Here is a 23,817-nt window from a genome sequence, read left to right as displayed (position 1 = left end):
CCTTTCTGAATGTTGTCATTAAACAGTCTTCTAAATCAATACCAACCTCCAGCAGCCAGTCTTTTTCACACGTTCCTAAGGGCCTTCTGGGGGTCTGATGGTGATTTTCAGATTAATTCATCTTTGTCCATTTTCTCAGAGTGTTGGTCTCATCCACCAGTTGGACAAACACTTGCTGGAGCCAAACCAGTAACTTTTATTGAAGAACCTTCATCCCTTTGTCGTTCAGGATGATATCATCCATCAGGTTGGATGATAGAGCGGCATCTATACCAAGTTGTCCAGAGGGTATGCCGATGTCCCTGAAGCAGTTGGGTATCACTTAGTGGTGGGGCTGCTGTTGGGGCAGGACACTTGTGAAGCAGCTGCCCATGAGTTTCCAGTGGGATAAAAGTGAGAAAAAGAATTATTTTAGTCCATCCTTCCTTATACTGACAAGATATGTTCATACCTCTGTGACAGGAGTGGGCAAAGGCATTTTGAGCTGTGTGGAGTGTTTCAGAGGAGGGGGAGCAGTTGTGCTGGTGTTGGTGGAGCTCTGTGCTTAGTGCTGGGAGGCCTCACTCGTACGGCCGCCTGCTGCTGTTCCTTTTCCCTCCAGGGCCTGGTTTGATACCTGCTCTTGCAGGGAATTGCTGTTGATGTGGTGGTGCTAGGTGTTGTCACTGTGGGCTTTGAATATGTTAGTATCTGTCAGTGAGCCATCTCTGTGGTCTGTCGTGCTAGATAGACCCTTCCGTGGCCAAAAGGAAGAGATCCTTTTATTTGAGACACCTGGGTATTTCTGTTAAATATCTAACTGGGTATCTGCTGGAAGAATAGAGAATTGTAGCTCTGAAACACATCGGGGCCCAGAGCATTTGAGACCCACTTGGTTCTCACAGAAAACAGTGGGATTCAAGACATGTTGGCTCGCGTTGCTGCCTGCGTTGGGCAGCCCGTAGGCAGGATGCTGTGTCAAGATGTGGGCAGGTTTCGTACACCAAGCACCTTTCCTTCTCTGCTGAATCAGAGAAGGATTTCACCATGCTAAAGTCACCCTTGAGATTTTTTATTTTCTCTTTCTTTTATATCTAAGCTTGTAATGGGAACGGAACAAACCGCAAAGCCAAGGACAGCTTTTCCCCAGCATAGTAAGTTGGATGAGTTTGTTCTGATGGAAGTGGATCCTTTTCTTCTTCTCCTTTCTTTCCTCTAGTGCCATGTTTAGTATGCCAAAACATAGTGTATTAATTAGTTCACTGAAGACACTTTAACAAATGAGATTATTTTTGCTGCTGCTGGGATTAGTGGTCAACACTAATGATACCATCAGCGTAGCAGTTACATTCTGTCTGGTAATTTCGGGTTTGTGCAAACAGCCAGCAGAATTCTAACCTAAAATACCAGACTCCTATACAGCCAAAATCTGGATCTTCATTGAAATTTCCTTCTTAAGGAATTAAGCTGTGGATTAATGTAGCATCTTTCATACTGCGCGCTCATGAAAGGGGCAATTGTAGTAGAAATGGAATTGTTCTTTGCCATCAGTTAGTGTCTCTTAATCAGCACAGACATAATGTAAAATGGGGGATTAATAAAGAAATAAAAAGTAGAAACGGCTTTTCTCCTGAATTAGTAGAAGAATGTGTGTGCTTCTGCACACAGTATTAGAGAGATTCAAGCTGGAAGCTTGCTAAACCCTTGTTCTCTCAGATTAAGACAGTGCCTTTTTCACAGTTTCTCAGGCCGTTCTGTGCAGGTCATATTTTATAGTAATATGACATCAGTCATGCTGTAATTCCTGATGTCACACTCAGCACCATCTGAGGTGGCTTCGATTGAAAGACCTTTTGAGAAAAACCAACTCTCTTGCCCTGCAGAGCATCATCTGTAGAGCAGCATCAGAGCATCCCTCCCAGAGAAGGGCTACAAAGTCAGTGAGGGGTTTAGAAGACAAGTTTTGTGAAGAGTGGCTGAGGGAGCTGTCATTGTTCAGCCTAAAGAACAGGAGACTGAGGGGAGACCTCAGAGCTCTCTACAAGTTTCTAATAGGTGGTTGTAGTGAGGTGGGGGTCAGTGGGGGTCAGTCTCTTCTCCCCGGTAGCCAGTGACAGGACAAGGGGAAACGTCCTGAAGTTGCATCAGGGGAAGTTTAGGTTGGATATTAGGAACAATTTCTGTACTGAAAGGGCTGTCAGTTATTGGACCAGGCTGCCCAGGGAGGTGGTTGAGTCACTGTCCCTGGTGGTGTTAAAAAGAAGAGTAGATGTTGTGCTGTGTAACATGGTCTAGAGTTGGACTTAGTGGGGCTGGACAGATGGTTGGACTCAATGATCTCGAAGGTCTTTTCCAACCAAAACCATTATATAATTGTATGATCAGTTGGGACATTCATAGTGAAGAGCTTTCCTTAATTACCTTGATAAATATTTGTATGGCTAATGGGGTGAAACTGGAAGGACGCAGATTCAGACTGGTCATCAGGAAAAACTGTTCCTTTAACAGCATCTGCCTGGGAGAGTTTTCAAAGCTGAACAATGACACCAAAACTTTCTGTCACGTCAGAGCAGAATCCTCCTAAACTTTTCAGATGCTTACAGAAATCATCAGTTTCTGCACTCCATGACAAATGTGGTTTGTGTATAAATTTAACTGTGAAAATGTTTTGAGTGGCTTCAAAATGAGAGGGATGGCAAGCACATTGGACACAGTAAAACATCACTTGGAGTAATTAGCATAGTGGGTACACAGCCAACAGTGCGTTCCTCAACCCAACAGATGCGAAGAAATACCTTGAGGAGAGGAAAAAGTCAAAACAGATAACAGAAGAAGTGTGACAAACCAGCTGCGTTTATCATATTAAGCCCAGATTTGGAGCATGCTTGTGTAACCATGTATTTTCTTGTAATGGGGTCACCAAGGAGCTGGGGAAGATTTGTTGTTGGAGGATGAGCTGGAGCTTCAGGCAGGTGTGGGTGCTCAGCTTGGTCAGGGGTGCCACAGCGCTCCCTCGTTGGGGTTGTACTTCCTAATTTCTGGTAGTTTCAAACTCAGATGGGACAGAACTCCTTTCAGTCTGGAAGTTTCTTTGGATGGCATGTAGGGCCGGGTCACTCACCGAGGTGAGAGCTGGTGCTGGGGTGGGTAATGTGTGACCTTGCATGGTGAAGGTGTGAAGGGCTCTCAAGCTGTATCAATCCTCTTTTCCAGACTCCTGCAGAACAGGCCAAAGCCAGATTGCAGCTGGTTCTCGAGGCAGCCGGTAAGTGTTGCTGTTAGAAGTAAAATTAAGATTCTTTTAAACATATTTAACTTCTGTCATATCAGAACAGTGAGACAACAGTTCCACCCTTTCTGTTTGGCAAACACCAAGCCGCTTTCTCCATCGCTCGCTGCAGCGCTTGGTGCGCGTCACCATTGGCGCTTAGTACATCTCTTCAAGGAGACAGTTTTTATTTGCTCTTGAGAACCAGCTCTCAGACTTCATGTGTTTTGTCCTTCTGCTACTGAGACTTTATTCTGTGCTCTCAAAAAGTTTGGGTTTGTTTCTCTGTTTTCTAGTACTGAACTGAGTTGGTCCATACCTGTATTTATATTGAATTCTTTAAGTGGTAGCAGAAGTACACAGCAAGCTTAGGTGGTGGATGCTCCATCTCTGGAGGTGTTCAAGGCCAGGTTGAATGGGGCCCTGGACAACCTTGTGCAGCTCCAGGCCTGGAGGTTGGTCGCCCTGCCTGTGGCAGAGGGGCTAGAGCTCTGTGATCCTTGGGGTCCCCTCCAACTCAGACCACTCTGTGATTCTATGATCAAGAGGCCCATCTGCATACTCATTCTCTGTGGAGAGACACCTTCCTATTTCATGTAGCACTAGTAAGGGAGGCAAGATGCCAATCTTGGTAACCATTTTTCATTTTTGAACCATTAATTAAATTTAATTAATTTAATTCAAAATTGGAGTTCCCATATGTTTTTATGCCAAGTTTAAAACTCTTTAAAGAAACTGTTGTCCTCTTATGTTCACCATCAATGGGTTAGCTGTTGCATTGTAGCCTGGTGCTGTAGGATTTAATTCAATATGTCATTGTAACCTGTACTTCACTAAAGTACAAAGCTGTTTCTGTAAGTACTGCTCGATAGAAGGTCCATCCCAAACTTGTGAATTAACTGCTGAGCCATCTGACTTTACGTGTTAGAGGAACTGCTCAAAATGTTGTGCTTTATTCAAAATATATCACCTCCACTTCAATGGCTGTAAATCATAGAACCACAGAGCGTTTGATTGCTCAAGCATAGGAGACGCCAGCCCCAAAGCTGTTTACACTCCATTTGTGTGTATTAGGCAAGTAAAACAGCTAACCTGGCTTTCACACCAAGTACCACGGACAAGGGTGTTAGCCAGGGACAAGGGGCACTTCACAGAGTGAAGATTTGCAAAAGAATTCAGGTACAAACCAGTCTAGACAGTCCTTGTTCTGCTTTAGCCTTCCTCTGGTGTTTCAGTGACTCTTTAACAGGTTAGAGTTGCCTTCTCAGCCTGAAGATGGGTTTTTTTTGCTTTCCATCAATCACGTGGCTATATCCCTGTGGCTTTTTAAGCAAGAGGAAGTGGTATGTTGAAATACACTAATAATGTTCTGGATTTACTGAGTGGAAGTTTGACAGCGCTTTCAGTATGTCAACTTTTCTGAGACCCGTTCTAGTACAAAGGCCACAGCAGTGACCTACGTGTTATTGCCTACCCCTTGCTCTTCATCACTGGAGATGCTTGATTTTGGGGAAGGAAGGTCTAGTGGTGCACTGATCATCCTCAGCAGGAATTGCAGATATTTATTACCTTGGAAAAATCTGCTTTTAGAATCTAATTTAGATATTAGTGTCATAAATAACAGCTAATTTCTCTGAAAGACTAAAGATAATAAACACTAAAGCAGACTCTCTGCAATTTGATTTTTTCCTTTTTTTTTTTTTTAATTCCTGGTGCATTTTGGGCGTGGGAATTGTGGCTCCTGGTCTCTTGCTGTAGGAACTGGTAAAATAATGAATATTTACCTGTATTTGGGAGGGGAAGACGTTTGGTTTTATATTCAGGTAATGTAGTGCTGTCAAGAAATTTTGTCTCTGAGTCCTGGTTCATGCTGACTTTGCTAGATAATTTTCTTCTTTGTTGGTGTAGATCAGTGTGAGCATCCCAGCTCTCGTTAAGCCGGGTAATAATTGAAGATACTAAGGCACTCCCCTTTAATTGTTAAAGCAGCTGATTTTGGCTTTAGAAAAACTGTTGTTCAGTTGAAATGATAATCATTTAGCTATAAATTTATATTTGCATGCCTTTATTTACCTCCCCTTCTTAATACTGAGATACCAGGAAGCCTTTTTAGCCTCGTCGAACAATATCACAGCAACTTGCCGTGTTTGAGCAGATGTTAAGCAGGCAATAGTTGAATGTTAATTTTGAGAGGGTGGCATGTTTAAGCCTATCTGAAGTATGTTGCATGTGGGCCTTCCAGCCCTAGCCACAATGCTTTGTCTCTTGGGAGAATTTTAAAGCTAAACCTCTTTCTTTTTGTCACTCTATATGGACTCTCTCAAGTCAGTATAAAGCAGATCATCCCTAGGCTAAAGCTCTTCAGCTTTTGTTATTGGGCTCTGTAGACCTGTAATTAGGCCTCCTGGCAGGGCTTGCGGGCCAGTTAATGGTCATATGGAGTTTCTATGAGGCAGACTGGCTTTGTATAAATCCTTGGTAGGGATGCGTTTATGGGTCACTTCCTACCAGGACCGGGCTTTGTGCCGCTGCCCCACGGGCTGACAGGGAGCAGGTTCCCTTGACCATCGACAGCTCAGTTTGCGGCGCACAATCTACCCAGCTAATCCCCAGTGTAAACAGAGGATTTAGCTGAGCTTCTGTCACTTACAGTTGCCAAACCACTTGGGTGTCTGTGATTTCTTTCCCAGATTTCATTACCCAGAGACGGAGAAGCGCAGAAGATTTGAGCTGGGGTTTTGTGTTAAACCTTTGCTCATACCCCGAATTTTAAGGGAAAAGTTTGCCCTGCATCAAACCCTGCCTCACTAAAACCTGCCAGCTTGATGGAAAACCTTGAAACTTTAAAGCTGGCTAATTTGTGCTGTAAATTATTGCATGGCACCCATGATTTTGCATAAAAAAATAGGGATAAGGATTCCAAACAGTAAATGCATCAGTAAGAAATAGTGCCTGGATGCTTCCAGCTACTGCTCTGGCTGCCCTTACCAAAGTAGCCTGAAAATTTGTCTGGGGTGGTAAGAAGAGATGTTGTCCTCTCCGTATAAAGACGATGACAAAAGCCAATTGATCTGGATTTTCAAAGGTCTGGAGTTGAAATAAGTGACTGACCTGGTTTTGGAATCTGCATTTCAATCTATGGCCGAAAGAGCGTGCAAGAATTGAGGGGGGTTTGTGCAGAGAATTCCTGACAAGTTTGTTTAAAGGCAACTCCAGAACTGAGGCTCTAACGTGACATTAGCAATATGTGGTAAAAAATGATGAATACAAATCAGAAGCATTTAACCCTTATCAGATCTCCTTGGCAGCAGTTCTGGATATTGGATATTTAGCTCATTATCTTTGAGTTATACTATCAGATTGCTCCCTTTAATTGTGCACTGTGCATCTTTATTACTTTTTACATGCCCCTTAAAAAGAAAATCATTGAATGTAATGAGTATTTTGGCCTTAACTGGTGCAGAAATATAAGTGTTTTATAATACTTATTGCACTTTTTTAGAAATCTAGCCATTATAAGACATAATTGAGGAAAATAAGCCTAACTTGCACTCGGTGCCTGATAAATAAATAGTCAAATATTCTCTGCTTTCTGGTATCAAAATGGCTCATAACAGATGTGGCTGGAAGGACCACATACGTAGACTGTATGATTTTAGTCTAGTGGAACTAATAGGATCACTCGCTACTTCATAGATTCTTGCTTTTCTTTTACTTTAATAAAAAAATGTTTAGTTAAATAGGCTGGCCTCTTATTTTGCTTTTTTCTAGCTATGCAAAGTAGCAAGGCAGGCAGGTGGCAACAAGTAGGAAAATTTCCTTTTATTAGTGCTTATTTTTAAATGCCAAATTTAGAAAAAGTCTGTAGATCTCTCATTTTTGCTTCTGGTTTTTCCTGCTTTTGATTTTGCCATTCGATGCCTTTCCACCTAAAACTTGATGGCCTTGGTTTGAATTCCTAATCATGCACACTTAGATCTTAGAAGGGTGGATAACTAATAACGTGTGTGGCATGTATACCCAGAGGGTGAAATAATACATCAAATTTTAACCTGTTGCATGGAAATTTAAAAAATAGCTTTTGAAGTAATGCATTGCCCCAAATGGTAAAGAATTTGAGCTCATAAGCTTAAAAGATGCTAAAGATTGAAAACGCAATTTGTGTAGTTACTGTGGGGGTGTGGATGGTTTGATTTAATATCAAATTCAGTTTGATTTTATATAAAATTTGTATTTCTATCCATTTCAAATCGTTGTTCTCTGTAGAGTCTGTTGGCACTTTGGATGATTTAATTTTACTTCCATCTATGTAAAAAATATCTCCATCCTGTGAGCGAAGATACCCTGTCAAAGACCCTTTTCCCTACACAACAAACAGGGATGGAGGTGCTAAAAATGTTTTTAGGAGGAGTCTGTTGTGCAGAATTTCTTGGACCCCAAGCTAAGGCGAATTTGAAGGGGTAAAAATCTGTTGCTGCTTCCAACAGTTGCTTGGAGCTCACAGCCTCCTTGTCCCTTACCCAGAGAGGGATTTCAGGGGACTTTGGAGTCTGTTACAGCACACAGTCATTGGAAGTGAAATGCTCCTGTACTGAGGGGAAGCTGCTAAAACATTAAAATCAAACAAAAAAAGCAGCAGATTAAAAACAGTTTTAGGTTGGAATTAATGAAGCTCACTATGCAAGGCTGTCCTGAGGCAGCCAGGAATTTATTTCATGCCTCCAGAAAGAAATGTGAGGAAACCTGATGTGGCTTCAGCTACAAGCTTGTAGCCCCCCCAGATTGCCATTTAGGTTTGTTCTTCCTTAATACCTTTGTCATTTTAGTACTCTTCCCATGGTGTCTCCTCACACTATTGCTGAGGTCTGCTCGGGAGTAGAAGGTTTTACTGGTTGCCTCCCTCTACTCTTCATGTGAGCAGGTGACCCAGTAAACTTGGGGATGAGTCCGAGAACTTGACAGGGAAATGAAGGTGGGTGGAGGGAAGATAGAACAATCATCCTGCAAACCTACTGGTGAGTCATTGCTATCACAGTTTGCCCTCCATAGCTGTTGTCTTCAAATCTGAAGATCATTATCTCTTTGCTGGCAAATATAAGGCAACGTTAAGAATTGGCTGGTAGAGGGATGGCCAACCACAGGTTTACTGAAAGAGTTGTTGGGGCCTGGAACAGGCTGCCCAGGGAGGGGATTGAGTCACCTTTCCTGGATGTGTTTAACAGGCGGGTAGATGAGGTGCTCGGGGATATGGTTTAGCTTAGGATGGGAATGGTTGGACTTGATGATCTTAAAGGTCTTTTCCAACCCTGTGATTCTGTGAAATATGTAAATGCACGAGGCAGATGTGTTCCTGTGTATGTGAATTCCAAAAATGCAATTGCAGACAGGTTGCCCCTCATCCACAGCCTTCCAAAACGATGCATGAACATACACAGCGATCGTTTCACACGTACCAACCGGGACACAGAGAGCGATTGAGGACTGGCTACTCCTATGGCTACTCTTGAGTAACAACAGAGTATGGCTTTTCCTCCTGCGAGAGGCTCTGAACATGCTGTTTGTTGGTACCCAAAGTACCAGACTTGGATTATGTTCATCAGCCTCATGTCCTGGTTTGTTTGGCTTCCCAAATACTAAGACTCAGCTAGTAGAGGCTTTGGTAGGTGGTCTGAATGTCCCCCCCACTTCTCTTGGGTCATTGTTGGAGATAAACAGAAGAACCCATGTCTGTGGATTTCATTACCTGTTTTGCTTCCCTTGTGACTCCAAAAGTCAAACCAAAGTCCTTCAGAAGTACTTTTTTTTTTGCCAGAAAACGAAGCAGAAATTTAAGGAAGAACTTAACACAGGAACCTCATGAGGCATTTTGTTCATTTGTGTGTTTTCAACAATCTGTTCTACACTGAATTCTTTCTTTTTTTCTTTTATCTTTTACCTGGAGTTTCAAAAAATAGCTGATACCACGGAATCCCTTTGGACATTGTTCAGCAAAAGAAGTGTTGTCTTGTTATAGCCACAAATTAGAGCTTGCAAGTGTTTATTAACAACATCTTGTCGTAGGCAGGCAGGAACCTTGATTGCTGTTGCACCCAGATTTTGAAGGGAGGGGGTGAGGTGCTTAAGGCAAATCCAGAAGCCTCCTGAATATCCATTTATTCTCTTCCTTAGAGTACTAAAAATACAACAACTTCTGCAAGCAAAGCTATGACTATATAAAAAAAGCCATTACTCCAACTAATTATTTTGGAACATATTAATGGTCTTGTCCTTACAGACTCTGATTTTTGAAGTGCAGCTGGTTTGTGTCATTGGTGAGCGAAGTAAACACTTGATTAATCAATAATTACTTCAGTAATTAATTCAACTTCGTTTTCATGATTGCTGAAAAAAGCATCACTTAATTCTCTGCCCAAATTTGTTTCATTTAAATGTGATTGAAACCAAGTAATTCACTCATGCAGTTTGTCATACCACTGTGACTGGGTGTCCAACAGCTACTTGCTTCCTGAGCCTCTTCTAGGCTCTTAGAAGGGATATTTTTTTAAAGAAAAGATGCTTTGAACCATTTCTGTCAAACATATATACTTTTTCTAGTTGAAGAAGCCAATGAATAGTTGCTAATGTAGGGATGCTATAATGTAAACTGGAGCCTATCAGTAGACTTTAGGGTAACTTTATTAGTTAATGAGCATTTATTGCCTTTAGAAATACTCTCAAGCTTTTAGAAATGTCTATTTTTTTCTGTTAGTTTTTTAATCTGAGACCTGGGCTTTTTTTGTGCTACCAAGAAACAAAAGTATCTCAGGCTCCCTTACAACTAATGGGTTTTCAGTAATATTGCAGCATATGGTATACATGATTTTGATGCAAATATGTGTACTAATTATGTGCAGATGAATCTTTCAGTCCTGCTCTTGATCTTAAGTCAAAGACAATTTTTCAGTTAGCTTAAGTTTTATATCAATTCATATTTAGCAACTTTGCCCAGTAATTTAATTATACCCTGTTTGGGCTGCAGAAACCATATGTGGTTGTGTGGTGAGTTTCTGTTTCAGCACGTCTCTGGGGAGATGTTACAGCTCAGTATAGATAGCAAAATATTCATTTCTCATATTTTTCCCCATATTTCTCATTTTTTTATCTGTCATGCTGTCTTCATAGAATCCTAGAATACTATGGGTTGGAAGGGACCCCAAGGATCCAAACCCCTGTCACAGGCAGCGCCACCAGCCTCCAGGCCTGGAGCTACACAAGGTTGCCCAGGGCTCCATCCAATTCGGCCTTGAACACCTCCAGGGATGGGGCACCCACCCTCTTTCTGGGCAGCCTGTTCCAGCCCCTCACCACTCTCTCTGTAAAGAACTTCCCCCTAATACAGAATTTAAACCTTCCTTCCTTTAGCTTTAATTCATCCCCCTGTCCTGCCATTGTCTCTATAGGGGCCTGCTTAGGTCTGGGGGGGTTAAAGCGTTAGCTACAGTGTGTGCCCCTAAGATATGCCAGTGTGCCCTGTAAATCTTTGGGTGATTACCACCCTTCAGCTTAGATTTTCTACAAGGGAAACTGGAGAGCTTTTGGCTGGATGTGATGGCCTCAGTGCCCAGAAATGGGCTTTAAAGTACGTGGTCTGCTCGGCAGCACTGGCTCTGGCTGCTGGGCACGGATCGTGTGTTTAAACGTTTCTGGCTTCTCCAGCTCATTTCCCAATGTGAAGTTTGCCAAAATGCCTCCCTCAGCTTGCTGAAGGGAGGAGTAAGTGGGAAAGGAATACAAGGTCCTTGCTTCTCCTTGTGTCATGATGGTGCATCCTTGAGTTTTCCAGCGTGGAGGCACTTACAGGAGGCCTTGCTCGTACTGTGGCTGGTGGGCATGTCCAAGGCACCTACAATCTAACAGGTAAATGACTCCCTATCGATGGATTTTAGATCACAGCGTCCTTAGAGGTAGAGCAATGGTTTCAAGCACTTACCAACAGTTACAGGTGGGCTGTGATGGAGGAGGAATGAGGCCCACATCCCAGAACTTGGTCTCACACGTGACACTGTCATCCTCATTTCCTCCTTAGCTTAGATATGAGGAGCTGTAATTTTTCAGCTGGAGAGAACTTCAGGGTTGTCCAGAAATACCCACTGCTATGTGTGAAGCAAAGATACCTGAGATACAGATACAGAATTAACTACCACTACTGTATTGAAGTATATACTCACAGGACAAGGCAGACTTCTAAGCAGAGATGAGGATTTCTCTTTGTCAGTGCTGCTGCATGAGGTACTCAAAGTTTAAGAGCCGGATACTGCTGGAGGTCGTGTTGGTGCTGCACAGTGCAGCCCATCCTGTTTGCAGACCAGGGGAACATGAAGGCATCTCCACTGAGAGATGCTCTGTTGGTTGTTGGGATTTGCATCTCACTTCATTGGTCATCAGAGCAAATCTTTCCTTTGTACTGCTCCTGGGTGGCTGTAAATGGTGTTAGGAGAGGCACTGGGAAGTTGGAGTGCTGTGTGTCACACCGGGGCTCGGTCGTGCGACAGCTTGGGACCAGGCAGCAGCTGGAGCAGCAAGCTGGCTCGCCCAGGTGGGGTTGGGCTGGAGGAGCAAGGTGGGATCTGGTCACTACGTGGTTGAGGTGGGTTCAGATGGGACGTGGTGTCCATAATGATGTTGGTGACAGCTCAGCCTCAATACAGCCCCAGGTCTCACAAACAAACTTTGGGAAACTTCTTTTGTTCTTCTGCATGGTCACAGAGTGCAGAGGTACTGGGGAATGCTGATGGCATGCAGGACATGGGCTGGGTCTCAAATGGCATGCAGGAGCAAGGGCTGGGTTTCACATATTTAAAGCCTGGAAAATGCAGGTGGAATTTGTGAATGCCAGTACACACGGCTCCACAGGCCTTCTCTCCTCTTAGCTCATCACCAGCTTTGCTCAGCTCACTTTCCTACTTGCCAAAGATGTTGATTTCCCTCATTTGCTTGAAATACTTTGTCAGTGGGGATCCAACCCTGCTGGTTTTGTGCTTCTCACATCTGTCCTTTCAGGAAAACCTGACACTTGGGCACATTGCTCTGAGTTCAGAGGACAGTCACCCAACACCTGAAGATCTTGTTTCATGCCCACATGTTCTTCTTGTAAATCTTATATATTAATTTTTCTCACTTGGGCCAAGGATAGTTCTTAATGTGGGTAATAAAAGTCTTGTTTTACAGTTATTGAAAGAATATTTATCACAACTATATTAAAGGTGGAGAACTAAGTGTCCCATTTTGTCCAAGTGGTTTCCTTCGCTCGTGTTTTCTTTGTTGATCCAAATGAATGAAATTAGAACAAACAATCTCGGAGTCATTTGTAATCAAGAGCTGATTAATGGAGTTTGGTTTCATAGCCATTACTCATTCAAGAACACCTGATATCTTTCCCATAAACAAATTGTGTTTGTCCAAATTAAGAAATTAAATGAAGCATTTGATGAGTTTATGATTGACCCTTCTAACTCCGAGCCCATTAGTCAATGTCGTTATCATACAAAACTCTTTGACTAATGTGCTGTCTGAAGAAGCATGTGGATTTATTATGATTTCTGATTAATGCACGCTGCAAGCCAAACTACTAGATTGTAATAATTTTCTGATTCTCATTTTAGCGGGTGCCGAAGATTTTCATCTGTGATGAAATGCGTTTGTGTCCCATTAGATTTAGAGATGATTATGAGGTGTCAACTGAATAAATCTTAAAATGTAGTCAGTGGATGTTTTGCAAAGGTTTTTATTTTATTTTATTTTATTTTTCCCTGGGGGTGCAGTTGTGTGAGGCATTTTATAAGGATGACTGCCTGTCATTTAGTAGGAACTTTTGTCTGACTTGTCAGAAATTGTCACACTTAGGAGATTACCAGGAAGAAGTTTTGATGAGAATAGGTGGTGTTATTTCTCTTTTCTATAGTTTGTACTTTTAAAAAGAAAATTTAGTATCTTTATGTAAAAAAATGATGGGGGCCTGTTTAGTTGGAGTTTATATGACAGCATTTTCTGCTTGTAACAATGCCCTTGCAAAGCAGATTTAAACTGCTGTGATAGCAACATCACTTTATCTTTTAAAATACTATAAATACTGTTATCTGAGAATTTGTTTCAATTTTGAATATCTAAAATGTGGGTTTTTTTAAAATTTGCTTTCAAATTGTGGTTAGTTGGGGCTCTGTACAAAAGGGTACATCGAGTATTCCCTTCATTTCTTGGGAAACAGGTATCTTCAGCAATCCATACCTACCAGCTTTCTTGGTATCTTGAGAAACTGTTGTGCTTAGAAAAAATGTGCCATTGGAGAACGCAGACGTTGGAGACAAGGTTGTTTTCTCACCAAAACAGGTTCTTTTAAGTGTAAAAAAACATCCATATCATCTGTAATGCTTTTCTGGATCATTTAGATGTTTGCAGTACAACTGGTGACCTTATCTGATGTTTCCTTTCCATGGCCGTTGTGCTGTGTTGCTTCTATGTTTGCCCTAGGGTTTGAGGTCTTGCTCTGTGGTCTTCACCATTCACCCATTACACCTTCATTGGATGCTGCTGCCCATAGGTATCAGCACTTATTGATCTTTTTGATTTTTAAACAGAAGAAGATGCAAATGTGATTGGAAAAAAGGATAAAAAAGTGTTGGAGGCATGGAGAAAAAGATAAAATGGGCATAAGGCGTGGGTTTTTTCAGCAGAAATTATATGTCTCTTGTTTGAGATGTGTGGCATTGCTTGTCCCCACATGCCAAATGAAGCAGTAACGTGCTGGGTCATACCACGCTGATAGTCAGAGCCAGAATTAACTCCAGCAGGGTGGGAGGGTTCCCATGTTCTGTCCCTGGTAGGATATCACCCGTCCCAGCCATGACACACACGTTTACCCTCTAACAGCATCCTGGTGAACTCATTCATAAAGAATTCTTTCAAAGCCTTGACAGCAGCCCCAGTCTCTCAGCTCCCCCAGTAGTACCTTACATGGGTTGGTATCTAAAGAAAAAATCATGGTTTCCCTTTGGAGAAAGGGCCTGCGTGGTCTTCTTCAGGAGCCTGGCATAATGCCCACTGAGGAGTGCATTCAGAGAGGTTATCCAATTAAAAAATCTCCCTAACATGTGATGAATAAACTGATGCTGACCCCCTAGAGCTGTGTTTGCTTGTCACATTGAACACTGCAACTCCCTTCTCCGATGTTAAGTTGAACTGAGTATCAGCAATCAATCTTCTTGTGATCCTAAACCCACAAGTGTGAAAGGGAGAGCGGGGCTGAGCTGTGAGTTAAACCATGGCCCTGGATGCTTCTTCAGAACAGTTAGACCCTAATAATACAACAGTAGAGACATGTTTATTGGTTACTTGAGTGGTGCATTGGTAGATAGAAACCAGGTGTATATGGGAACACCCACTTACGGATGTATTTCCTTTCTTTTTTAAATGAAAAGCTGGACTTTGATTTAACACTCATCCAAATGTGAATCGATATGCCAAAGCAAGGAAAGTCCCTCCCAAAGTGAATTTGCAGACTGTGATTTCAGCCATGTTGCCACAAAGCTTAGTGAAGAATAGTACTGTGACCCATGGGGAAGGGTGAAAAAGTGTCCTTAAGGAAAGGTGAGAGCAGTGAAAACTTGTGTCCTTTGCCATGGCATTTGTGCTGATCACCTGAGCAGGGGAAAAATTAAATCAGAAAACTATTTCCAATCTCAGCTAATGTGAACTTTACTATCAGGTCCTCCCCTTCATCCCCTTTCTGTTGCTCTTCTACAGTGTAATTTGTTGTGTAAGATTTCTGGGCAGGCTTCTTGTTTTAAGCCATCATCTACCCCAATTTAAGTATTGTCTTAAAGGTTTTGAGTGTTTTATGCTGTTGATCTGAAGCCCCTGGGGAGTTGTCTCTGGAAGACATTTATGATTTTACAATGGCGAGCCTCTTTGGGCAAGGTGGACTTGTGGTTCCACTGCGACCAACTCAAGGCAAGGCCACATAAAGGGAAGGCTCCATCATGGGTTTCTTGGTTTGTTATGAAATGAGTGTTATTCATGTTTATGTTGCAAAAGAAGCAAGACCTTAAAACCCTGAGCTGGCCCTACGTGAGCTGAGCAGCTGAGAGCGGAGCTGCCTGGGAATGGAGCTGTGCTCAGGCTGAGGGTCAGAGTGGTTGGTGGAGATTAAATAGTGTCAGTTATGTTGTTGCGTATCTCTACAGCGCTGAAGCTGAGGGGAGAAGGCAGTGATGGCTATATTTGCTTGTGTTATCAAGGTTTTTAATAGAAAGAACTTGCCCTGCAAACTGATAGTAGTTGAACCTGTGCCTAGGAGCTTATTTCAATGAAAACGCGGTGCTATAATTGGTATTCGTTGCAGTGTTTCTATTAATTAGTGTGTGGGTATGGAAGTATGAAATGTGAGCTGTGGCTTTTTGGGAATGCACAGCAGAACTTCATCCTGGGAATGGGTTCTGCTCTTCTCACTCTCATTGGTGGTGCCCATCTGCAGCTCTGGCTCCTCTTTCTGGATTTTTCTGAAGAGTGGATAAAACTGAGGGGAGAAAGGAGTAAGGTGTGGAGGAGCGAGAGGGAACCAGGGAGCTGAAAGTTACACTGAAGGGAAGGTTATGCCCAGCCTGGCCCAGGTCGATTGATTGAACCATGAAGAAGGTTCAGCTTCTTTTTCCAATTCTGAGCTTAAGTCTCCTCAGAAAAGCAGTCTGAGGGAACACAGTGCTTTGTGTCTGTCCCCAGGAATCTCCCTTTCATGGGCTAAGAGCTTGAGGAAATTCAGGCGTAGTGGCATGGGAACATGCCCCATCCCTGGTGCTTTTGCAGATGTGAGGGGCTGTAGAGCTTCGTGAAGAGAACCACCCCAACATTTGTCCTTGTCTATCTTCAGAAACAGTTCTGCACAGATAATTTACCTTCTTCCTTGAAACAAGTAAAAACATCAGCTGAAGCACACCTGTTGTGAAAAATTCTAGCTCAGACGGTTCAGTGAAGTTGCAATAACCAGGTTCTAATAGTGCAGTAATCCCACACTGATGTGCTGTCAGTCCTTGGTCCTGGGCAGTGTTACAGAACTGCAATTATTCCCCATGAGTGGTGGACAAATTATCTTCCATGAAATATAAGTTTCACCAGTCAGTATTTGCTCACTATGCAGGGAAACCTTTTCCATGTCTTCCTCCTCTTCCTGCCTCCTCCTCTGAACCCTCTGCCTTTATGAGAATCGATGGGGAAGGTTTCAAAACTGGTCACGTCAGATGTGCTGAAGCTGATGGTGTGGTGTCCTCTGCTCCTGAAGATAACCTGGAAGCAGGTTGTCTCTTGGTGTTGTATGCCTGGCAGTGGAAATTGAGGCTGTTCCGAGTGATACTTGGAATTGGTGATGTCACCTAGTTAAACTGCTGATGACTTAGAGTTGAGCAGGGACGTTGGCAAGTGTTTCAGGAAGGGAAGCCCGTGCTTCTTTCCTTCAGCAGTACCTTTAGTTCTGACGTCTCAATTTCAGATACCTTGGCCAGGAGTTTGATGGTGAGTTGCACTGTTGGATTCCATATTCTGGTCCACCACTTCTACGCAGACACTTGATCAAGTGGCAGAGGGAGCTGGAGCTGGACAGCTGGGATCGAGATACCCAGGAATACTCTCTTTGGGACTGCAGCGTTTCCAGGTTTCCACACAGACAGACTTCTTAAAAGCTTGTTGACCAAGCTTCTCCCAAGCACTTTTAGCAGCCAGCAACGTGCTTTTCTGAATGAAGCCGCCGTGGTGCCAGCATCAATTAGCTGTCGTTAGAGCTTGGTGGTGGCCCTGGCTGGCTGCACCTCGTCTGTGCCTTTAAGCCGTCCGGTATTGACATTTTATTCAAAGACCCAGCCTAGGAACAGATGATAAAACGAGCTGTGCTCTTCAGCAGATAAATTTACAGTATTCGGCTGTTTGTAGGTGATTATGTGGGGCTGCAACAAAATAAAGCCTAAAGCATCATATTAGCTGGGCCGTTTATGTGGGTGCTAATACACTTTGAATAAAACCCTCAATTACTAAGCACTTTTGAGTCCTGACAAGACAGTCCCATGACGTTAATGGTATCTTTATAACCTTTTTAACTTCTTGTTTCTCTGACAGAGCACTACAATAACAGCAACGGGTTTGCCCTTGGCAAGCAAAAACTCATTTTGAGAGGATAATAAGTATTTACTATTTAGATAGCTGGCAATAAAATTTCTCTGAATGAGATTTTACTGAGAAAATACAAACTGATTAAATTACTTTCTTTAATGGACTGGTGAAGCATGTAATAATAGTTTGTTGAAGCAGCAAGTCTAATGTTTAGCTCTATTTTTTTTCCTTTTTTCCTTTTTTTAATGTGAAAATGCAAGCTGATTCTTTTTCCAAGTAGAAATTTTCATGGGAAAACTTATGCCAACCTTTCTACTCAGGACACAAGATTTACTTGTTTTTCATCTTAGAAGTGGATAATAGTCTTAAATGTTGACAACTGGTATCATGGATTTGGGAATCCCAAAGTGTTCTTAGAGAGAGTTATTGTTGTCTGGCACAGGGGTAGGCATAGAATGGGATGGCATCTTAGCTCTTATAAACAGGAATGTCTTGGAAAGCTGTGCAGATGCCCTGCATTTCAAACTGGAATGTTTTGTAGAACAAAACTGGTCCAGTCGCTGTGTGTGTTCCAGCAGAAGCCCTTTTCCCCAGTGATGGGGGATATTATGAGATTAAGGAAAAAGTCCTTTTAAGGATGTGTGCTAGGACACTTTCAGTTAATTAAAAGGTTTGGTTTGACTGTATTTCTAAGCAATGTCCTGCTAAATGAAGTCAGAAGAAGAAGGACTGTCCTAAAAGAGGAGGTTTTACACCTCCTGCAAAGGGAGGGCAGTGTAAAACTGTTCTGCAAACACTTACCTATGTGCTGACCAAAATGAGTTACATTAAATGGGGAAAACTATCTCACTTCATGCTTAGAACAGTATTTCTGCCTAAGTCTGTATCGATGCTGGGCTCTACAGCTTCTGAGGATGCTCAGTACACGTTGTGACCACTAATTTCACCATTTTCATTGCCAGTCAGAGAGTTCCAAGTTGTCCCTGAAATTATGTTTATTGAAATGGAATCCAGAGCATCAGGCTCTTATGTGGAATATTTCTGAATACACATTTCTTACATGCACTGATTTCCTGGATTTCAGTGCCTGGGAAACCCCAGGCATTGACATGCTCTTATTTTTCCCTGCAGTTTGTAATTCCAAAACCTCTGTGTTCTTGGCATTGGGAAGTACCAGGGATTCTACTGAACATTGCTAGAATAGCGCTGGAAGAAGAAAGGGAATAATATTTCTTTTCCTTTCTAAAGCTCAGTTTCATAACCTACACTGGATTTGATTTAAAAAAAACCAAACCCAAACCAACAAAGCAGCTTCTGCTTTCCCCAGTTCAATAACTCCCTTGCAACGTGTTTTTATACAGTGGAGCTCATGTAGTACCGCGTGGGCTTATAAATTGCAATCTCTTCTTCTGTTGGGCTTCCCAGGCTGGATGACTGATGGCCGTGTCTATTTGCCATAAAATTTTAATTATGAAATCCTTATGAATCACTGCGCTCGCTTTTGAAAGTGTTAAAAAAATGGTGGGTTTGTTGTTTATTAAACTCACAAGGATGGAGGAGGAAAGTGGAAAGGACTTCTAGGTGGTGTGGGCTGGATCCTGACCTCAGGTGTTTACTTGGGTGCACCATCAGAGAGCCGAGGGACCACCTTAGAGCTGCTTTTAGGGACATACGGACAGCAACTTCCCTTGCTGACAGTGCTGCCCTTACAAAGACTGACAAATACTATTAATTTTATTCTTTACCAGTCCCGGGGGGGTCTGCCACAGCAGGTTCTCCTCATGCTGTCCTCTGGGAACAGGGCTTCAGCGAGGGAGCCGGAGGAATAGCGGTGCAGCTTTGTCCTGAGCATGGAAATAAGCCCACCCTGTTCACAGATGACTACACCATTTTTGATAAATTAGATGAAACAACTAGAGTTGTGCAGAACTTTAAACATCTACCTCAGTTTTACATTAACAGTGTGTCAGCCTTTGTTAACAACTACAATATCAGCGTATTTAAACACAAAAATCCCCACAGTAATCTCACAATGCTTAATATTTCCCAATTTTTTTTAGCTTTTCAGCCTGCAACCACACGTGATGTACTTAGCATGCAGAGGCATTGCTTTAAATGTCTCCCCTTTTGAATTTTTCTTGCTTAAAATGAGATTTATTTATTTTTTTTAAAAAAATATCTTTCTTTATTTTTCCCTTTGGCTTGGAAGCCTGCCTGTCAGGGGCAGGGCTTTTACACCGAGACACAGTAACAGATTGAAGTGGTTTCAGGGCTTTAATCCCTTGGTAAATTAGCCAGCAGGCTCGCCTTTTCATGGATGTGCTAAACAACAGGTTGATGCCATTTGGGCATTAGGAAGGAGAACCACCGGAGGGAATAGGAAATGAATGAGGGGAGCTGCGGCGGGGAGGCAGCGCGTGCCTGTTAGCCGACTCCTGCCAGAGAGAAATAATAACGCTAAACGAGTTTTTAAAGGACAAAGTTGGGGGATTATATAGTCGTTTTATGATTTGGTTGGGGTGTAATTGAGCCTGGTGATAGCAAACATCCACGCTGTGCTGTAAACTTGAAGAAAATGGCAACATCCAAAGGGCTTTTAGTTTTTATTATCATTGTGTGAGTATTTACTAATTATTCTTTATCACCTCTGTGGAATAAATGTATGAGTTTATATGCTGTATGTAGATATTAATCTATAAACATTTTAGTCATTAACTGATGAGAAGAAACTTTTTACTTGAGGTCAGGATAAATGTTTCATCACCCTTACACAGTCAGATTATTTTTATTGAAGTGGGTCTAAAATCAAACCCTGATTTCATGACTCATTTAACTTCACTTGGTATTTTTGGTTTGTCTCAGTTAACACTGCCATTCATGGTGGGTTGTGGGGTTTGTTTGTTTTAAATTTGCTTATTTAGCTGGTAACAAAGCAGCTAATATCATTTAAATGAAGGAAATTATTGTAATTCTGCATTTGCTGTAGTGAGAAATCAATAGATCTTTTAGGAAACACAGCGTGGAGAAAGCTGGTGTGAGATACAAACCATTAAACCTACCTGTTAGCCTCTCGGTCCCTCCCTCGGAGCTTTTAATTTTCTATTTAGAAGAGGGGTTTAGGGATCAATATGAAGATCTGTTGCTAATATTATATTTAATTAGAGTAATCAAAAACCATGCTTAGAGCACGACACCTGCCAGGGAGAGCTTCAAACCCGTAGTAAGCAGCATGTGTTAGCAGAGTTTCTTTGGCGTGTCCATGGGCACTAATCTGGGAAGAGTCCCAAATGGGGCAGCTACTCAGCCGTTTCATTGACTTTGATCTGGTTTGGGGGGCAGTTGATTCTCCCATAATGCCGTTGATCAATGATTTCCTTTCAGCGGTGATGTAATTAAAGAGCTTTAGTCAGCTTGCGCTGCCTTGTCTGGAAATTTATTATTCTGGAGGTTTAAAGGAGATCGATAGGGTGCAGTGGCCCGGTGTTTGGAGCCGGGGAGGAGGAGCGCGTGGAACACGGCTCCAGGACACAGGCGGGATGTTCACCTGGGACCTCGAGCTGACCTGTGCCCAGCACATCCTCTTTAACCAGTAGCAGTTTATTACCTATTTTTGTCATGTAGACTGGAAACTAGTTCAAGCCTGGTTATTATTGATCTCAGCTTATTCACAGGAGTGGAAATCGAGTACTGCAAGGAAACAGCACTTAAAGCAGTTAAACCTATTTTCCAAAAATAGTTACTACTCTGGGTGCAACTCCTGTGTGAAATTGTAATAATCATCTTGTAATTGCAATAATTATATTATCTCAGAACAAGTTATAATGAAGTTAGCCAGGAGACCAGCTATGATTCTTTAGAAATCTCATATAGGTAGGCATACTCTAAAAAAGAAATGTTGGGTATTACTGGAGTGTAGCCTTGAGCTACGTGAAGCTCTGTGTATGGTGAGAGGCACAGGAAACTTTCCGTGCATTGAGCAATGCTGTATCAGACATGGGAATGCTCCTGCATGGGCTCCAGTCTTGTTTAGCTGACGTGAATATTATTCTTTGTCCTCTGATTGAGAAAAGAGGGGTTAAAAATTAGAGGAATGAGTAGGATCCAGGCTTCATGTTCCGTGAAAGCATTTAGCAGTCGAAATTGTGAGCTTTTGGTCCTCAGAGCCATTGCTTCACTAGGAGTTTTGGTAGCACCATGTTGTGAGTGAACACTCCTTGCTGTGATTTTTGCCACCTCCTCTGTGTATTAGCTTTACTCTGCAGATTCTATCCCAAGCTGTCTGATACACAACTTGAAGCAGGAAAGCATCATCTCTCTCCGTTAACATTGTCACGTGAACCAGAAGGATGCTTTTAAGGTGTTTTTACCACTCATCCCTATTCAGATTTGTTCAGAGTGCTTCACATTACAGCCCTGAAGCACAGGGACTGAGCTCCTTTCAGAGGAGGTTCATTCAGCAGGTACCCTCCAGGACATTTCTGGGGATGTGGTTCATGTGGTTCTGCTCTGACTGGAGTCGCAGCCCTTGAAACCTGCACAGTGTGGGCTCTTGGCCTTGTGCACTGGTCTCTCCCTCTTTTTGTGCTGCATTGTTTGCCATGTAGGTATAGCCCAAGTCTCACCAGCTTTCATAGAACACCACCCAAAGTTTTACCAGAGGTGATATCTCTGTTCTACTAGCAGCTCTGAGGAGGCAGTGCAATTAAGGAGCATGAATTCATAGAACCACAGAAGATTTTGGGCTGGAAGGGACCTTAAAGATCATCAAATTCCAACCCCCTGCCATGGGCAGGGACACCCTCACTAGACCAGAGTGCTCTAGGCCCCATCCAGCTGGGCTTTGAACACTTCCAGGGATGAGGCCTGTGCCACTTCTCTGGGCAACCTGTGCCAGTGATCTACCACCCTCATATTGAAGAACTTCTTTCTAATATTCAACCTAGATCTCCCCTTTTCTAGTTTAAAACTATCACCCCTTGTCCTATTGCTCTATGTCCTTGGGAACAGTTCTTCCCCAGCTTTCTGAGAGGCCCTGTGCAGGTAGGTACTGGAAGGCTGCCATAAGGTCCTCCCATAGCCTTCCCTTCTCCAGGCTGAACCAGCCCAACTCTCTCAGCCTGGCTCCACAGAAGTGCTCCAGCTCTCCTCAGTGGAAAGAACAGATGTTCTACAAAGGACATACAGGCATCACGGAGGAGCACACCTAAGTTAGCACAGAATTCTTGAAAACAGGTGATGGGTGACAGGCTTCAGCAGTGCTGCACTACCACCCATCCGGCATGGCCTTTGACGTGCGTTCCCTCTCCCCAGTGCTGTAGTTAAACACCATCAAACATTTAGGGAGCTTTTAATATTTCAGATAATTTACAATTCCTAAGAAAGGGAGAAATACACTCTCAGTAAGCTGCAGAAGCAGACTCTGCAGAGCGCCCTCATCGTAACTTAAAGTTTGCTGGAAAGGAAATCTAATTGGAGAAGGTTTATGGAATTTCTGGTGTTGAATAAGGCTGCTTATTTATCACTTCCTTACAGCTCTTTGCAAATATATAGATGCACGTATGTCTGTACTAAAATGATGCTGGCCAGACTTATGAGAGCCAGTTGGAATCTCTCAAGGTTGCAGATGAGGAAGTGTAAATGCATGTGTATATTACAAGGTGCGTGCCCTTGGAAGTGACTTTCTCACTGATGACAAATCTTTCTTTTATCCTCTCCTAGAAATCAGTCCTTCGTTGGGTTTGAGTCTGACTTTTCTGTTTTTCCAGTTTACTCTGATGGGTTTTAACAGCAGCTGCAAACCTGAGCATTTATTTGAAACCCATTAAGAGCTACAATACTTGAGGAAGATCTTTGATACCCCAAAATTCCTTATGGAATTATTTAAGCGGCGCTGCAGCAAACTGTTTGTTCAGTGATGTTCAGCGTGGTGTGTCGTGGGGGTGTAGCTTGCTTTGAATGCAGCTAGTGAATTCAAACCCACACAGCCTCTGGTGTAATTCCAGGAGCGATCTGCTGTGCATAGTGAAGATAAATTGTTTGGTTTTGGTGGCATTTCTTCGTCTTCATCGGTTAATCGGGAATGAAATTTTAAAGTCAGATGCTGAATATTTAAGCAATATATTTACCCCTTTTATCCCAGGGGAATATTATAATAATGCCATGTACAGTCACTGATTAGAGTTGCTAATGATATGAACTGAAAATGTGGAGTTTCCCATAATTTTTTCCCCATCTGAATGAGGTCCGTGCTCTGATGCAGAAGGATGCTGGGCGTTGTGCTCCCCGTTTCAAGGCTGTATCAGGAGTGTAATTGAGTGTGTGCCGGCACTGGCAGTACATCTTTCCCACAAATCTTCCCGTGACACACACTCCCCCTTTTGGTGCCAGGTGTCAGGTTCTTTTGGATGCCTGTCTTATGATTCTGCAATTAATGACCAGTA

The 23,817-nt window shown here is 42.7% G+C and overlaps 1 protein-coding gene across 2 annotated transcripts in view; it reads left to right on the top strand.

Moving 5' to 3' along the window:
* Nucleotides 1–23,817, top strand: part of RSRC1 (arginine and serine rich coiled-coil 1) — a gene marked incomplete at its 3' end in the record, with an annotated part of 150,754 nt that overhangs the window by 87,762 nt on the left and 39,175 nt on the right. For both annotated transcript variants that reach the window (XM_084267250.1, XM_084267249.1), the window contains one exon: nucleotides 3,193–3,244. In XM_084267250.1, the coding sequence (XP_084123376.1) occupies nucleotides 3,193–3,244 (52 nt within the window). The remainder of the gene's footprint in view (nucleotides 1–3,192; nucleotides 3,245–23,817) is intronic.

Source organism: Gallinula chloropus (assembly GCF_964237585.1).
Source record: "Gallinula chloropus genome assembly, chromosome: 8".
Lineage (NCBI taxonomy): Eukaryota > Metazoa > Chordata > Aves > Gruiformes > Rallidae > Gallinula > Gallinula chloropus.
Note: the sequence above shows the minus strand (reverse complement) of the source record. Positions and strands in the feature narration are given on the sequence as shown.